At 39.2% G+C, this 18,141-nt stretch overlaps 1 protein-coding gene across 1 annotated transcript in view; it reads left to right on the forward strand.

The window, feature by feature from the left end:
- Itga8 (integrin subunit alpha 8) overlaps positions 1-18,141 on the forward strand; it is a 197,443-nt gene that overhangs the window by 41,828 nt on the left and 137,474 nt on the right. Inside the window, exons 3-6 of the mRNA XM_052156913.1 lie at positions 6,206-6,306; positions 9,286-9,409; positions 14,893-14,954; positions 16,185-16,230. Of these exons, the coding sequence (XP_052012873.1) occupies positions 6,206-6,306; positions 9,286-9,409; positions 14,893-14,954; positions 16,185-16,230 (333 nt within the window). The remainder of the gene's footprint in view (positions 1-6,205; positions 6,307-9,285; positions 9,410-14,892; positions 14,955-16,184; positions 16,231-18,141) is intronic.

Here is an 18,141-nt window from a genome sequence, read left to right on the forward strand (position 1 = left end):
CCATTTGTCAATTCTAGATCTTAGAGCATAAGCGATTGGTGTTCTGTTCAGGAACTTTTCACCTGTGCCCATGTCCTCAAGGGTTTTCCCCAGTTTCTTCTCTATTAGTTTCAGTGTGTCTGGTTTTACATGGAGGTCCTTGATCCACTTGGAGTGGAGTTTAGTACATGGAGATAAGAATGGATCAATTTGCATTCTTCTGGATGCTGACCTCCAATTGAACCAGCACCATTTGTTGAAAAGGCTATCTTTTTTCCACTGGATGTTTTCGGCTCCTTTGTCGAAGATCAAGTGACCATAGGTGTGTGGATTCATTTCTGGATCTTCAATTCTATTCCATTGGTCCACTTGTCTGTCACTGTGCCAATGCCATGCAGTTTTTAATACTATTGCTCTGTAGTATTGCTTGAAGTCAGGGATACTGATTCCCCCAGAATTTCTTTTGTTGTTGAGAATAGTTTTAGCTATCCTGGGTTTTTTGTTATTCCAGATGAATTTGAGAATTGCTTTTTCTAACTCTGTGAAGAACTGAGTTGGGATTTTGATCGGGATTGCGTTGAATCTGTAGATTGCTTTTGGCAAGATGGCCATTTTAACTATATTAATCCTGCCAATCCATGAGCATGGCAGATTTTTCCCTTTTCTGAGGTCTTCTTCGATTTCCTTCTTCAGAGACCTGAAGTTCTTGTCATATAGATCGTTCAGTTGTTTGATTACTTTATATTGTTTGTGGCTATTGTAAAGGGTGTCATTTCCCTAATTTCTTTCTCAGCCTGCTTATCCTTTGAGTATAGTATAGGAAGGCAACTGATTTGCTTGAGTTGATTTTATAACCAGCCACTTTGCTGAAGTTGTTTATCAACTGTAGGAGTTCTTTGGTGGAGGTTTTCAGGTCACTTAAGTAGACTATCGTGTCATCTGCAAATAGTGATAATTTGATTTCTTCCTTTCCAATTTGTATCCCCTTGACCTCCTTATGTTGTCTAATTGCTCTAGCTAGAACTTCAAGTACTATATTGAAAACATATGGAGAAGGAGGACAGCCTTGTCTAGTCCCTGATTTTAGTGGGATTGCTTCAAGTTTCTCTCCGTTTAGTTTGATGTTGGCTACCAGGTTGCTGTATATTGCTTTAACGATGTTTAGGTATGGGCCTTGAATTCCTGTTCTTTCCAAGACTTTTAGCATGAAAGGATGCTGAATTTTGTCAAATGCTTTTTCTGCATCTAATGAGATGGTCATATGGTTTTTTTCTTTGCGTTTGTTTATGTAGTGGATTGCATTGATGGATTTCCTTATATTGAACCATCCCTGCATCCCTGGGATGAAGCCTACTTGATCATGGTTGATGATCGTTTTGATGTGTTCTTGGATTTGGTTGGCAAGAATTTTATTAAGTATTTTTGCATCAATATTCATAAGGGAAATTGGCCTGAAGTTCTCTTTCTTTATTGGATCTTTGTGTGGTTTTGTTATCAGCGTAATTGTGGCTTCATAGAACAAGTTGGGTAGAGTTCCTTCTGTTTCTATTTTGTGGAATAGTTTGAAGAGTATTGGTGTTAGGTCTTCTATGAAGGTCGGATAGAATTCTGCACTGAAGCCGAGCTTTTTTTGGCTGGGAAACTTTCTATGACCCTTTTTATTTCTTCAGGTGTTATGGAACTGTTTAGATGATCTATTTGATCCTGATTTAGTTTTGGTGTCTGATATCTGTCTAGGAAACTGTCCATTTCCTCCAGATTCTCCAGTTGTGTTGAGTATAGACTTTTGTAGTAGGATCTAATGATCTTTTGAATTTCCTCAGTTTCTGTTGTTATATCTCCCTTTTTATTTCTAAGTTTGTTAATCTGTATACTGTCTCTTTGCCCTTTGGTTAGTCTGGCTAAGGGTTTATCTATCTTGTTGATTTTCTCAAAGAACCAGCTCCGGGTTTTGTTGATTCTTTGTATGGTTCTCTTTGTTTCTACTTGATTGATTTCGGCTCTGAGTTTGATGATTTCCTGCCTTCTACTCTTCCTGGGTGAAATAGCTTCTTTTTCTTCCAGGGCTTTCAGGTGTGTCATTAAGCTGTTAGTGTATACTCTCTCCATATTCTTTTTGGAGGCACTCAGGGCTATGAGTTTTCCTCTTAGCACTGCTTTCATTTTGCCCCATAGATTTGGGTATGATGTGTCTTCATTTTCATTAAATTCTAAAAAGTCTTTAATTTCTTTATTTCTTCCTTGACCAAGTTATCATTGAGTAGAATATTGTTCAGTTTCCACGTGTATGTGGGCTTTCTGTTGTTTTTGATGCTATTGAAGACCACTTTTACTCTATAGTGATCTAATAGGATGCATGGGATTATTTCCATCTTCTTATATTTGTTGAGGTCTGTCTTGTGACCAATTATATGAACAATTTGGGAGAAGGTACCATGAGGTGCTGAGAAAAAAGGTATATTCTTTTGCTTTAGGATAGAATGTTCTATATATATCTGTTAAATCTAATTGGCCCAAAGCTTCAATTAGTTTCACTGTGTCCCTGTTCAGTTTCTGTTTTCCTGATCAGTCCATTGATGAGAATGGAGCGTTGAAGTCACCCACAATTATTGTGTTAGGTGCAATGTGTGCTTTGAGCTTTAGTAAAGTATCTTTTGTGAATGAGGTTGACCTTGCGTTTGGAGCGTAGATGTTCAGGATTGAGAGTTCTTCTTGTTGTATTTTTTCTTTGACCAGCAAGAAGTGTCCCTCAGAGATTTTTTTGATGACTTTGGGTTGAAAGTCAATTTTATCTGATATTAGAATGGCTACTCCAGCTTGTTTCCTGAGACCATTTGCTTATAAAATTGTCTTCCAGCCTTTTACTCTAAGGTAGTGTTTGTCTTTGACACTGAGGTGGGTTTCCTGTATGCAACAAAATGTAGGGTCCTGCTTACGTATCCAGTAGGTTAGTCTATGTCTTTTTATTGGGGCATTGAGCCAATTGATGTTAAGAGATATTAAGGAATAGTGATTATTACTTCCTGTCATTTTTGATGTTATTTTTTGAATTTGATTGGTTATCTTCTTTTGGGTTTGATGAAAGAAGGCTACTATCTTGCTTTTTCCAAGGTGAAGTTTCCCTCCTTGTATTGGTGTTTTCCTCCTATTATCCTTTGTAGGGCTGGGTTTGTGGATAGATATTGGGTAAACTTGGTTTTGTCATGGAATATCTTAGTTTCTCCATCTATGGTGATTGGGAGTTTTGCTGGGTATAGTAGTTTTGGCTGGCATTTGTGTTCTCTTAGAGTCTGCATGAGATCTGCCCAGGATCTTCTAGCTTTCATAGTCTCAGGTGAGAAGTCTAGTGTGATTCTGATAGGTCTTCCTTTATATGTTACTTGGCCTTTTTCTCTTACTGCCTTTAATATTCTTTCTTTGTTTAGTACATTTTGGGTTTTGATTATGATGTGACAGGAGGTATTTCTGTTCTGATCCAGTCTGTTTGGAGTTCTGTAGGCTTCTTGTATATTCACAGGCATCTCTCTCTTTAGGTTAGGAAAGTTTTCTTCTATAATTTTATTGAAGATATTTGCTGGTCCTTTAAGTTGTAAATCTTCACTCTCATCTATGCCTATAATCCTTAGGTTTGGTCTTCTCATTGTGTCCTGGATTTCCTGGATGTTTTGGGTTACAAGCTTTTTGCATTTTGCATTTTCTTTAACTGTTGAGTCCATGGTTTCTATGGTATCTTCAGCATCTGAGATTCTTTCTTCTATCTCTTGTATTCTGTTGTTGATATTTGCATCTATGTCCCCTGATTTCTTCCCAAGGTTTTCTATCTCCAAAGTTTTCTCCCTTTGAGTTTTCTTAGCTGTTTCTACTTCTGATTTTAGATCCTAGATGGTTTTGCTTAGCTCCTTCACTTGCTTGTTTGTGCTTTCCTGTAATTCTTTAAGAGCTTTTTGTGTTTCCTCTTTCATAACCTCAGCCTGTTGACCAAATTTCTCCTGTATTTCTTTAAGTGATTTTTGTGTTTCCTCATTATTGGCTTTTGTATTCTCCTGAATTTCTTTCAATAATTTTTGTGTTTCTCTTGTAAGGGCTTCTAACTTTTGATGCATTTTCGCCTGAATTTCTTTAAGTATGTCCTTCATGTGTTCCTGTACCAGCATCATGACCAGTGATTTTAAATCCAAATCTTGTTTTTCTGGTGTGATGGGGTATCCAGGACATGCTGTTAAAGGAGAATTGGGTTCAGATGCTGCCACATTGCCTTGATTTCTGTTAGTGACGTTCCTGTGTTTGCCTTTTGCCATCTAGTTCTCACTGGTGTTAGTTGGTCTTGTTGTCAATGCTAGACTTACCAGTGCAAGCTGCCTCTTCACAGCTGGCCTCTGGTGCACAGCTGACCTCCTGCACTGCCTGGAGACAGGGTGCTGTGGCCCAGGCTGTTCAGATCCCGAAGAAGACACCTGAAGGCTCCTGCTCGTGGCCTGGTAGACTCACCAGAGCATACTGACTCCTCCCAGCCGGCCTCCTGGGTGCTCCTCTGGCCTCTTGCAGGGCCTGGAGATGTGGTGTTGTAGCCCAAGCTGTTCTGGATCCTGAAGCAGAGATCTGAAGGCTCCCACCAGAGGCCTCAGGACTGGAATCTAAGCTCTGTGGGGCCGGACCCACCGGAGTACCCACATTCCCATTTTTAAAGCCAGTGTAATGGTATTTTGACTTTTATACTTATCCCAGTGCATTGTTCTTTAAAGTCAAGTAGAACAATGTTTCCAGGTTTGTTCATTTTGTTTGTGGTTGTTTTGGTTATGTGGAGTCTTTGCAATTCAGATGATTTTTTCTTTCTGTGAAGATCATCATTTGGGTTTTTAAAGTTATTGTAATACATCTATAATCACATTAAGTATCATGGACACTTTAATGACAGGAATTCTTCCAACCCAGGAACATGGGCTATTTTCCCTCCTGATTTGTGTCTTTGTCAGTTTCTTTTATCAGTACTTTATGGTTTGATATATTAATGTACAAACAATTTGCTACAAATTTATTATAAAAGTTTTGATATTATGTTTAACTGTGTTCTTTAATTCATCTACAGATAGTTCATTGTTAGTATATAATAATAATACTGATATTTTTGTGAATACCAAAAGATTATCCCTATATAGTCTAAGCTATTTTTGAAAGTTATATGTAGCATAAGCTGCCTCAAATTCACAATCCTACTGCTTCAGCTGCTTCGAGGACTGGATGTGCCACTAAGTTAGTTCTGATTTCCCTCCTTCCTTCCTTCCTTTCTTCCTTCCTTCCTTCCTTCCTTTCTTCCTTTCTTCCTTTCTTCCTTCCTTCCTTCGTTCCTCCCTTCTCCCTTCCTTTCCTTTTTTCATGTGTGCATGTGTGTGTGTGTGTATGTGTATACATGTGTATGTTTTTAGTAATGTGTGTGTGTGAGTGTGTGTGTGTGTTTCTAGTATTATAGCCCAGGCCTTTACATATTTAGAACAAGCACTTTATTATTAAGCTATATCCCTAGCTCTCTGGTTTTTGTTTGCTAATTTTGTATCCCAAAATTTTATCAAAATTTTTATTTCTAATGTTTTGGGCTTGAGAATGTGTGTTTTGTTCTGGAACATTTAAGGTTTTTCACATATAGAAGCACATTATCTGTTTTCCTTTCTGATTTCAACGCCTATTCTTTCTTTTTCTTGTCTTATAACTCTACTCATTTCTAATTTTTGCTGCAAATATGTGGACAGGGTGGAGACTTTGGGGATGAACCAGCAGCTAAAAGCACTTGCTACTTTTGCAGAGGACCCAGGTTCAGTTTCCAGCACCCACATGGGAAGCTCACAACTGCCTGTAACTTCAGTTCCAGGGTCTTTGATACCCTTCCAGCCTCTGTGAACACTGTTCACATGTGTGCATACAGACAATCAGGCAGACACACACACACATAAATAAATGAAAGAAGAGGGTATCCTTTATCATTTCTGATCCTAGATATAAGGTTGTAACTTTTCACCAGGGAGTATGATATTGACTATAGGATTGTGATATATGGGCTCTGTATGTTCTTCCTGTCATCCTAACAGGGATTTTGCTCTATATTTTATTACTCTATATTTATTATACTTATTAATATATCTAGTCTATATATTTACTAATATGTATTTATTACTCTATATTTTAATTAGCTGCCATAATTCATAAGCCATTCTTAATTCATCATTCTTGTCAGACAACAGGAAAATCAGAGTTAATGGAACCAAAGAACCTATAGAATTTAAATCAAACCAATGGTTTGGAGCCACCGTGAGAGCTCACAAAGGAAAAGTCGTGGTGAGTATGAACGGGCCAGGGGACTGCTGGCCCTGTGCGTCACACAGTTTAATGCTTTCTTTACACAAATGCCTTTTGTATTTGTGTACATTGATCCACTTACAGGCAGCTCAAGGAAACACAGTATGTAAAACCAGACACTCAATGATGGAAATTAAAGACTATTTTTAAAAGGTGCTCAAAGCTATAGGAAATGAAGCCTTTCCCCTCCTACAATTTCATATATTTTCAAACACTTTAAAATCTCTAGGAAAGATATGAAATGAAAAGCTACCTCTTACAGGGGTAGATACTTTATTGCTTAAGACCAGTTTAAAAGGCTATTTAACATTGAGCCAGGGGAGAGTAAGTTGAGAGGAAACACTCTAGGGCTGTTTAAATGTTTGTGTATTGTGGTATCTTTTTTAGAACGGTAGAAAAGTTTCCCTTAATAATGCTTTAAAAACTACCAGCTGACCACTATTTCTGAGTTCATTCATGATTTTTAAAGTAAGTAATCTCACTGTTTTATTTGTTTTTGAGATAAGCTTTCTTTGTGAAGTCTCATCTGTCCTGGTACTAGCTCTGTACATGAGGCTATCCTTGAACTCACAAAGATCAGCCATTCTCTGTCTCTGCCTCAGTCTCTCAGCCTCACAGCCTCTCAGCCGCTCAGCCTCTCTGCCTCTCTGTCTTTCTGCCTGGCTCTCTGCCTCTGTCTCACTGTTGCTGCCTCTGCCTCTGCCTCTGCCTCTGCCTCTGCCTCTGCCTCTGCCTCTGCCTCTGCCTCTGCCTCTGCCTCTGCCTCTGCCTCTGCCTCTGCCTCTGCCTCTGCCTCTGCCTCTGCCTCTGCCTCTGCCTCACTGTTGCTGCCTCTGCCTCTGTCTCTGCCTCTGCCTCTGCCTCTGCCTCTGCCTCTGCCTCTGCCTCTGCCTCTGCCTCTGCTTCTGCCTCTGCCTCTGCCTCACTGTTGCTGCCTCCGCCTCCGCCTCCGCCTCCACCTCCGCCTCCGCCTCCGCCTCCGCCTGTGCCAGGAATAAAAGGCATGAACCACCACTGCTCAGCAAGCAATCCAACTTTCAAATTTGGATCACTCAGCTTGCAAATGCTCTAACTTTGCTTTCATTCACTTATTGTTGTAAATAATTATATGTGCCTAATCTATTGAGACATGGATGGTTTTAATAGAGCTGGAGGGTTTTGTTTGTTTTGTTTTGTTTGTTTTTGTTTTGTTTTGTTTTTAGTTGGTAGAAGGACTCAATGCAAGTATTACACATGACTCATGAAAGAGGATATGAATCTAATTCTTTTTCTAGTTCTAATTCTGCACAGGTTCTTCATGGTAGATAAGTATCTAAAAACACACTTAGTACTCAAAGTGTAAAACCCAATGTGAAGCTCCACAGATTCAGAATGGCTAACTGTTCACTGAGATGTAGATAGACTTTGGGTCTGATATATTTGTGTGTGTAGTGTTCATTTTATTTACAAAAATTTTTATAACCAAGTATATAAAACAGATCAATTAAAAGAAGAAGAAATCAGAGTGTGCTGTGAATGAAGCATACTTTTCTTATTATTGTTGAAATTAAACTTTGCTGGTAAAACTCCTGATATTCAGGAAGCTAATCTGAAGGAAGTTCTCTCATTTCACCCTAATTTATTTCTTGAAGTGGCATCATGAGGCATAATTGAACAAGTATGTTTTTGATTTCACCAGAGTCCTAAAATTAGAACATGTTTGCAAGTCATCAAGTAAGTGTCCGATATGACAAATTATGTTACATAAAATCCAAGATGCAAGAGGTCATTCATGATAACCTGACACACAGTTTTGTTTTAAGGTCTCTAGAGGCCATGCATTTATTTAGCATCCACTTATGTAGTAGTGAGATTTCTTAAGGAAAGCTTCATGTTTAGTGTGGCCAGCACTTGGATGGACTCTAAGCAAAGCCTTAAGGCAACCAAATGTTTGTGTAGTCTGCCCAGTTCTCAGAGTTACTGCTCTACAGTTTACCTGGAAATAATCACAGAATGTGTTTCACTTATGACCTTCAGGGTATTTTTTGGCAATTTAAAACTAAGCATGTATCTATGGAATGATTAGAATAGTAGTTCTCCATCTCCATCGTGAGGGTTATCTGTGGTCACTAGAGTTTTTCAGAATGAATTTCTCTAAAGCAAACAGAGTCAGAGGATTGGGCTGCTTCCCCATTGGGTCACAGTACCTTAGAAATGTATGTCCACCATTAGCCACTGCCCTTTGAATGCTTGCTGGTCTTCAACGCTTTTGGATTTCCAGGTTTGTTTGTTTATTTGTTTTTTAATGAACAAAAACTATTACATTCAAACTAGTAAAAATTATTATAATAATGAGGGAGCCTATCTACAAGCAGTCATTAGTTAAAAGTTCATCAGATATAACTTCAGTAATAAACTAAGGTAGTTCACAAAACAGATTTATAAGCCTGCATGAATCCATTGATTCAACAGCTATTTTTAAACATTAACAACCAGACAAAGGAAGAGGTGAGTTATTTTAAGACATAGCATTAATTCATCCACTGTTTGAATGCTATTTGCTATTATATAGTCCCCTGTTTAAAAAAAAAAAAGATTGAATAGAAAATGTGAGTTCTTAGCTTTTAAAAATAATTTTCTCTTGCCGGTTTACTCTTTATTTAATTAAAATTGCACCACGAGATTGAATAGTCTCTTATGTATAGTTTTTACAATGTTTTAAATGAATTAATATTAAAAGTCAGCTTTGGAAGTTTGTCTCTGTCTACCGTGATACTCACGAGCATGCTGACAGTCAAACTAGTTCACGTAGCAATTCAGCATAATTACCTATAGCTTTACGTGTACATGCTAACAATTCAGACGAGATTGGGAATATTCAGGGTGGTACAGCTAAAGACTGCCAGTCAACACTTCAAATCAAGTTCTTGTCTGAGAAACCCGAGTCAAAACTTTACTTCTTTCCTTTGGTATCCACAGGCTTGCGCCCCTTTATATCACTGGAGAACTCTGAAACCTAACCCAGCAAAGGACCCGGTTGGAACATGCTATGTAGCAATTCAGAATTTCAGTACTTATGCTGAGCACTCGCCTTGTCGGAACAGTAAGTTGTTTCTTTTCCTTGAAAGTTAAATTTAGCTTGAAAGCCTTCAAGCTTCAGAGCTGTGGTAGAAGATATCCAAGTTTCAGAATTCTTTTGATTATTTATTTATTTGTTACTTTTACAAGCAACTAAGATGCTATGACCAAAGCAACTTACAGAAGAAAAGAGTTTATTGGGGCTGATAGTTTCAGAGGATGAGTCCATGACCATCATGGTGGGGAGCATGGCAGCAGGCAGGAAGGCACGGTGCTGGCACAGTAGCTGAGAGCTTACAACTGATCCTCAAGTAGGAAGTAGAGAGAATGAGAGCTCTAACCGAGAATGCTTTAGTTTTGAAACCTCAAAGCCCAGCCCTATGACACACCTTTTCCAATAAGGCCACACCTCCTAATCCTTCCCAAACAGTTCCACCAACTGGGGACCAAGCACTCAATTATACAAGTCTGTGGAAGCCATTCGCATTCATACCACCACAATTTTTTTTTATTTAAAAGTTTTTATTTTGCATGTCGATGGACACATACATGCTGCAGCATATGTGCAGAAGTCAGACAATAAAGAGTCGGTTCTCTCTTTCCACCATATGAGTCATAGGGATGAAGCTTGGGCCATCAGCTGTGGCAACAAGTACCCAGATGTGAGCTAGGTTGTTGGCTCTTTGGTATATGAAAGTCAGTTTTTAGACAGCCTTGGGTAGAATTAATTGGATCCTTGAGTTTGGCTCTTGACTGATAGTTTCTATTGAAAATCTCACAATATGCTGTCTGGCCACCCTCTTTATTTATGGAAGCAGTAATATCAGTTAGGATGACTGGACTGAGCTCGCCTCTGACACCAACATCGCAGAGCCTTTAGTCTCTATTGCTGTTGCTTTGTTTGGCAGTGGTGTACTTGTTATCTGCAGGCTGCACTTTCTGATCAAAACGTTGACTCCCCTTTATTCTCAAATATCATCTAGCAGTCCTGCGTTCTCCCAGAACAGCCTCCTTTCTATGTCTCTTATGCCAGCTTTGAACTAGCTGTGGAGAACAAGCTGACTTTAAATTATTGGTCTTCCTACACCAGCCTCCAAATTGCTGACTGCAAGCATATTCCAGCACACCAGTACAAAGCAGCCTTTAAAGAAAATGAGTGCAGTCATATGAGCCCTGGTGTCCAATTTGGGAAGTTCAATTACTAATTAATTTTCTACTTGAAATTCTTTTATAAACATATCTATTGTTCTAAGTTTTTGGTAGATCTCTGGGGGTTGTGGTTAAGCAGAAAAAGAATTTGCCGTTCTTCTTCTTCTTCTAACTAATGTGAGTACATTGTAGAGAGATGTCACTACAGAGAAAATTCAAGTTTCTTATTTTAGATATTAACTTTAAAAAAAGACTCAGCCTAAAGCTATTATGCTCTAAAAACTGCAAATAAAATTTCCCTCTCCTGCATACTTATTTCTTTTTAGATTCTAGATCAATTTGGGGATGACACTAAGCAAATATCAGAATAAAACGGTGACAATAAAGAATGATCAGGGACATTAAATGGTTAATAAAGAAGCCACTGGGATGTATAGCTCTAAAGCAAACCTGAACTTTTTAAACCCAGGAGTTTTTCATGAGAATTTTGGCAGAAAACAGTGTGATTTCCTAGGTGTGTGCTGCACTAGAGAAAAAGTCTGAAGTTAAGGACTTCATTTTAAACAGCTTTAAAAATTAAGGATTTATGCTGAGAATGAGACTCATAAAGGGAAACATTTAATTGGTGTTGACTTACAATTTAGAGCTTCAGTCCATTATCATAAAGGGGGAAGCATGGCAGCATCCAGGCAGACATGGTGCAGGCAGAGCTGAGAGTCCTACATGTTCATCTGAAGGCTGCTAGTGGAAGACCGGCTTCCAGGCAGCTGTGACTAGGGTATTAAAGCCCACGCCCACAGTGACACACCTACTCCAGCAAGGCCACACCTACTCCAGATAGCACCACTTCCTGGGCCAAGCAAATACAAACCATCACAGAGGCCACTGAGAGAAACTCACCCAAGAACTGCTCTTGAGGTTCCTGTGGCAGCTTGCTGCTTCTGCAGCCTAGCCTCAGGCCGGTTGGTGAGCCTGGCAGTTTCTTCAGGATTGAATGCAGCTGTCTGGTTTCTGTTTGATGAAAGGACTGGACTGTAGCTGCCGGTTCGTGCGTGGTGTCTGCCTGCTGAGAGCTGCTCTGCAGCTGCTGAATCCTGTTTGGTGTTTGCTAGGGAACTGAACTGCTGCCCAAGAAGACTGGGCTCATTGAGCTCACCCCCGAGAACTATTGCTGAACTGGGCAACTCCCCCCGTATCCTGGCAACTTTTCCCTTCCGCTACCTCTGCTGGAGGGTGGGCAAGAGAGGTTTAAAAGTAGGATGCAAAAAAAAAATGTATGCCTACAACCACCTATTCTATAGGGAGTGAGTGTGTCAAGGAACTACAGAAAGCAAACTGTGTCTAAAGAATGGACATTCTAATGGGAGGAGGGAGCAAACCAAAACAAACTCACACTACAACATCAAGTAGTAAAATGTTCCATAAATAAATAATTGTGTATATATTTAATGGAGTGTCCCAGGTCTGGAGGCACAGAAAGAACAGAAACTCTTCAGAAAGGGTGAGAGAAAGGATTTTCTAGCAGATGACATTTGCAGTGGGGAAAGAAGTAATTTCCAACAGTAATGGCTGGGAAGAGTCCGTGATCCACACATACCCATTAACTCTGATACCTTAGACTCTTCTGGCTGTTGTGAAGTTCATTCATGAAACCTGTCACCACACCTTATTCTGCCCTTGTGCTTTATATCCTCGTGACCTGAGAGCCTCGGTAAGACACTGCTCACACAATCTCAACCTATGAGGTGCCTGTTTCGGCATGAGCGAGCTCAAACCATTTTTTTAAACATTATAAATTAAAGTGCCCAAGACTTTTGAGTTCTGTGGGCGCATTATCATGCCTGTTTCCTTTCTCATTTCCCAGACAGAAATAAGTGGAGCTTATGTGGAGCAGTGGAATAGCTCTGTAGGAGCTCTTTGGCTGTGGAACATACCCACACTTTTTATAAAATCAATCACACTTCCTCCTCTTCAAAACACCCAAAGAGCTGGCTTCCTGTCACCACTGAGAAGCTCACAGTCCACTAACACAAAGCCTGCTTGTTCACGAGCACCTGGTCAATACCACAGAGCAGGAATATCAGCAATATCTTTTTCAAAAGAGATCTGAAAGAAGTGTCTTGTATTACTTCTGCAGCACAGTCCTGGAAGCACCATGAACAATGTGGGCAGTACCCTGCTCATTCTTCTGAATGGCACACCTTCTGTTTTGGGGACCATTCATAATTCAGGTGAGGGCGATTCTCACAGCCCTACCATTTCCCATTAGCAGTTAACCATTGGCAATGAATGGAAATGGATGGTATACATCCCTAGGTCCCTGAGTTTATACTGGGATATAACGTTTAGAGAGACTGTGAAATTCCAGGAAGAAAAAACTCCTTGGGGACTCATAAATTATATTTCAACGAGAAAGGGGTAGTGGACTTGCAGAGCAAAGAACCCATATTCTTCTCTAATTGCCACTCAAAACAAACATTGGAAGTTGATTATTTTCAGTTAGAGGACTTTTTTTTTTTTAGTGTCCTGTTTTAAAGAGTGGTCAGGTTTCTTCTCTTCTGCATAATGTACGATATTAAAAATAAATAACCAATTTCCAAAGTGGATTTTTGAGAAGATTTGTGTGTTTATAAATCATTTCTTAAATATGATCAAATGCAATCCATATAGGTTCAAATAGACTGCATCATACATTCATGCATATATCTGAATGTGCATACATTTTACACCACTGGATTTCTAGAAAATTAGAACCCCATGAATTGAGGTTATATAGATGAGACTGGAAAAGATGAGCTTTTAGGCAACTTTTGTTGTAATCACAAGCCCTAACATACAGTTGTAAATGAAGGAACAAATTTGGTGGAAGACATTGTATGGGGTCAGTAAAGCATCTTAAACCTAAAAGGAGTAAGAGCAGGTGTAGTGATGTACACCTGTAATCCCAAGACTGGGGGGTGGAGGCAGGAGGATTGGGAGTTCATGGCCAACGTTTGCTACATGGTGGGCTCCAGGATGGCCTGGGCTGCACAGGATCCTCTCTCAGCAAACAAACAATCAAACACGAAACAAGCAAAAGGACAAAGGAATGCCTGCACAGAATTGATAAGGAGAAGCTAAAGCTATGAAGAAAGGGCGTGGAGAGTGTTTTGGAAAGCTAGAAGGACCAGATCCATTTTAGAGATATTCTGAAACAGAGACATGCCCAGCCTATCAGAATTTCCCGAGGCAATGTTTGCTTCTTTCCTGCCATTTCACTGTAGTTGCTTGAATGATATCCTCGGTGAGAAAAATGTAGTTGTCAACATGTTCTTATCTAACTACATAACGACTGAGATCCACCCCCCCCCCCAGCTTAACTACATTTTGACCATAATTCAAGTATGTTGGAAGTTGTAGGGCCTCTTCGAAAGTACAGGTTATAGTGAGTAAATGTGTGATCTTTGTGTCCTACAGATATCAATAACAATATCCTTGGAGCCTCTATGCTCACTATAAGCCTGCAGTTTATAAAAATGTGATACAAGACCTCACTGGGCTCTTCAGTTAGTAGCACAAACAGAATAAAAAATAAATCATTACTGGAGGGTTTCTCTTCTGCCAACATTAGCATTGCACTGCCCCTGTGAGATCACGAGAGTCAGAAATATAATTTTCAAATTAACCTAATTTAAAATTATGTTCCTATGAAAGAGCTGGAGATGTAGCTTAGTAGAGTACTTGCCTAGCAGTTATAAAACCCTGGGTTTGGTCCCAGAACTACAGCAACTGACTGGAGTAGTTGACATTTGTAATTCCAGCGCTCTGGAGGTAGAAGTAGGAAGTTCAGACCTGCAAGCTCATCTTCAGCTACATAGAGAGTTGGAGGGCAGCCTGGGCTACGTGAAAACTGAAAAGGAGATCGTTACCAGTATTCTCTGCAAAAAGCATACACCAAGTTGTTACTGTAGAAATGGCAGAGACATCAGGAATAGGCAAAGTAGACATTGCTGTCATGTGGGCATCTTGGGACACAGTCAGAAAATGGAGGTGTTATCTTGGGGGTGAATATGAGTGTACACCCCAATATAGACCCATCGTTTGATGTGTTCCCCTACTAGAGAATAGCTTGGGTGTCCTGTGTCAATAGACCTAGTATCATAACTCCCCCAAGCTCATCTCCCTGCAGGGTGACTGCGACATTCAGGATGTGAAAATACGTGAAACTGTACTCAATATTGCCTGGAATGCATTTTAAAAATAAAACATAGATTGTTCTCTTTAACTCAGTGGTATGTGGGGAAACAATGGAATAATCTGTATTGCTTAATAAATATTTCTCAGAAATGACGTAACAGGTATATGTATTGATCTTTCCAGGCAATGCTGACCCCGAAGGCCAGGGTTACTGCCAAGCAGGCTTTAGTCTAGACTTCTACAAGGTGAGTTTTTTGTCTCAGCATCTGCCTAACCTCTGTCCTTCATCCCGATCCCCAACCCCAACAATGATAACCAGAAAAGCTTTGGGATTGAACATGTCTGGTGACTTCTCCTTGAGATTTATTTTGTTTTGGTTTTCCTGTTCACTCTTTTTATTTAAATTTATGCACAGGATAATAACATGTAGAAACATGGGAGATTAAGAAATTTCCTACGCACCTAGCATTAACCATTCTTTAATACAAATCGCAAAAGCTCATTTATAAAGCTCACAAGAATCTATAACTGTCTCTCACTTTATCACTCAGCTGTAATTAGCTGCTTTGATGTAATATTGTAAATTTAATATGCATATTAAATTTTACATAGCCCCTCAGAAAACAAAGAACATTGATACGCACATGAAGGCAAAGGATTCTATGCCTTTGAAATTAGTGTGGGGAAATTTTATAAACACGTGCTCTGTTTTACTGTTGGTTTGCTGCGTTTCACTGTGATTGCTTTGGTATTTTTCCTGCAAGTTACAGACTGAAGCTGGAGAATGGGGCTTCTTGCATTTGCTACTCGAGAATTTTTGCTTTCTTTTTTGAAAGGGGGTAGTATTACAGTTTAAAAAATTACACTTTTTTATTTACTCATTGGAGAGAACTGCCTTTTATATTGTGGGGGAGCTCAGAATAGTTTTGGGAGCTCAGTTCTCTCCTACCTTGTGAATTGCAATATTCAAATTCACCTTGCCAGCCTTGATGGCAAACACCTTTAGCTACTGAGCCATTTTGCTGGCATAGATATATTTTTATAGGCAACATTACTGTTGCCTTGAAAAGAATTGAAGTAAATTTATTTTTTGTTGCCAAGATTTTTCAAAAGACCATGCCTGTTAAGCTGCAAACTTGGTGCCTTGCTCAGTTCCAGCATTCTGCCTACCCAGAATTTATGTGTTCTCAAGGGAGCCAGGTCACCCCCTACCCTGAATTGATATGGTCTCAAGGGAGCCAGGTCAAAGTGCTTGAGTCAAATTAAAATTATTTAACATAACACACTAAGTAACTAGAAGGAGAAAAAAAAATGGAAGAAAATGACGTTCAGGCCTCAGCTATAAGGACCTCTTTAAGGAAGTGTAGATTTACGAGAAACCAATTGTTGGAGCAAGGCTTGTTAGCAGTGACTCAGCAGCCTTTAAAACAACTGACTTCTTGTCCACATGTTCCCTTGATACTTCTGTTTTGCAGAATGGAGACCTTATAGTGGGAGGACCTGGAAGCTTTTACTGGCAAGGTATGTTCCGTATCCGAGGAAAAGCATGTTCGTTGTTACCAACACAGGCAAGCAGATGCAACATCAAATGCTGGCTTTTCCTAAGGCTACTAATCCCCAGCTCACACTTTCTTGACTGTAGAATTGTTGCGATTTGCACTTCGCTGTATAGACGGTGTTTCTAAAGCATTCTTTAGTCTTGTACTCATTCCTCTACCAAGAACTTATTGAGGTTACACCAGTTACTTCAATTTGTGTTAGATCCTGGAGACACTGTACTGAGAAAACAGACTTGTTGGGTCTGAGAACAGAGGCCTATTGAGGCTGTGCTAATACTCACTGACTTAGTCCCTTGAGTCGCCATCTTTCACTGAACTAGATCTAGCAGGTCACCTGAAATCCTGTCCCAGTCTCCATGCATGGGAAGAACATGCACACATGGATGTGTAGTATTCCCACCAAACACATACGTTTACATATTTTTAAAAGTTAAGCCATTGAGAAAAATCCAGAAAGATGGATATATGACTGATTTGTACATGAAATTACTATTAAACTTTATTGGCATATGTAACTAAAGACATTAAATAGTATTTCCTTCTCTTAAAATTATTTTGCAAACTGACAAAAATATGTCAATGCCAGAGATAAATGTAAACTGAACATTATTTTTAATGTGTATAAATATTTGCTTCTAATCTTGTAATTAATTCCTTCATTTAAAGCAGAGAATTAACTTTTGAATAAGTGGCTACTTAATTAGTCATGTAATTAATATATCATGTAATTAAAATATCCATTTAATTAATCATGTAATTAATTCCTTCCTTTAGAGTAGAAAAATATCTTAAGAAAATTAATAGTCATTTAAGCACAATGAAAAACTTACCTGAGATACAGAATTTAAAATCTTACAGAGGTTTAACATCTTCATAGACCTAGCTAATGAGAATGAGCGACAGTCAGGACAGGGGAAGGGCATGGGGACACTTAGCTAAAAGTCAGAGAAAACTGGAAAATTCTACAGACATTCTTCATGAATTCATGTGGAAACTCTCATTGTCTTGATATCAGAGCAGTCATTGGTACCCATCAGATAGAAATATTTTCAACCCAGTTTGACTAGGTTATATTCTTTTCTTGACGTCAACCCCAAAGGCTTGGAATTCCCAAAGAATAAGGTAGCTTTAACTTTGATATTAAGTAGCATGCTTTGTCTCAAAAAGCATGAGTTGACATTTTTGCCTAGTTTCTCTCTCTCTCTCTCTCTCTCTCTCTCTCTCTCTCTCTCTCTCTCTCTCTCTCTCTGTGTGTGTGTGTGTGTGTGTGTGTGTGTGTGTGTGTGTGTGTGAAATTTTAAATCTCATTGGACATAACTGCCTCCTACTCTCATAATTACATGGTTTCTCTATATAGTTTTTAAATAAATGTAAAAGGCTCAAGATTTACTAGATCTTTCCTTCAGCTGGGCTGAGAACTTTATAATCTGTCAAGTAAGCAAGTTGCACACATATCTGCAAAAAAACCAAAACCCCTTATTAGAATGCAAAGGAAACTTAGGCTGTCCAGCCACTAGTAAAACTATGTGACCTTTGAGAACACCATCAACTTCTTTAAGCATGAAAACAATTATATATTACTGTTTGATGTTACATTTCCTTCTGTCCAGAACATTACAGTTTTGTTTTGTTGTTGTCCTTCATCTGTTTGTCTGTTTGCCTGTTTGTTTGTTTGTTTGTTTGTTTGTTTTGGAGTCAGGGTCTCATGTAGCCCTGCCTGAGCTCACACTTACCGTGTAGCCCAGGATGATGAAGTTCTGATGCTGGCATCTCTACCTCTGAAGTGCTGGGATTAGAAGCCTGGGTTTCCTTACTCTCTGCTCACTTTTATGTTGAGCTGGGGATTGAACCCAGGGCTTCATGCTACGTAGGC

Source organism: Apodemus sylvaticus, chromosome 14 (assembly GCF_947179515.1).
Source record: "Apodemus sylvaticus chromosome 14, mApoSyl1.1, whole genome shotgun sequence".
Taxonomy (NCBI): domain Eukaryota; kingdom Metazoa; phylum Chordata; class Mammalia; order Rodentia; family Muridae; genus Apodemus; species Apodemus sylvaticus.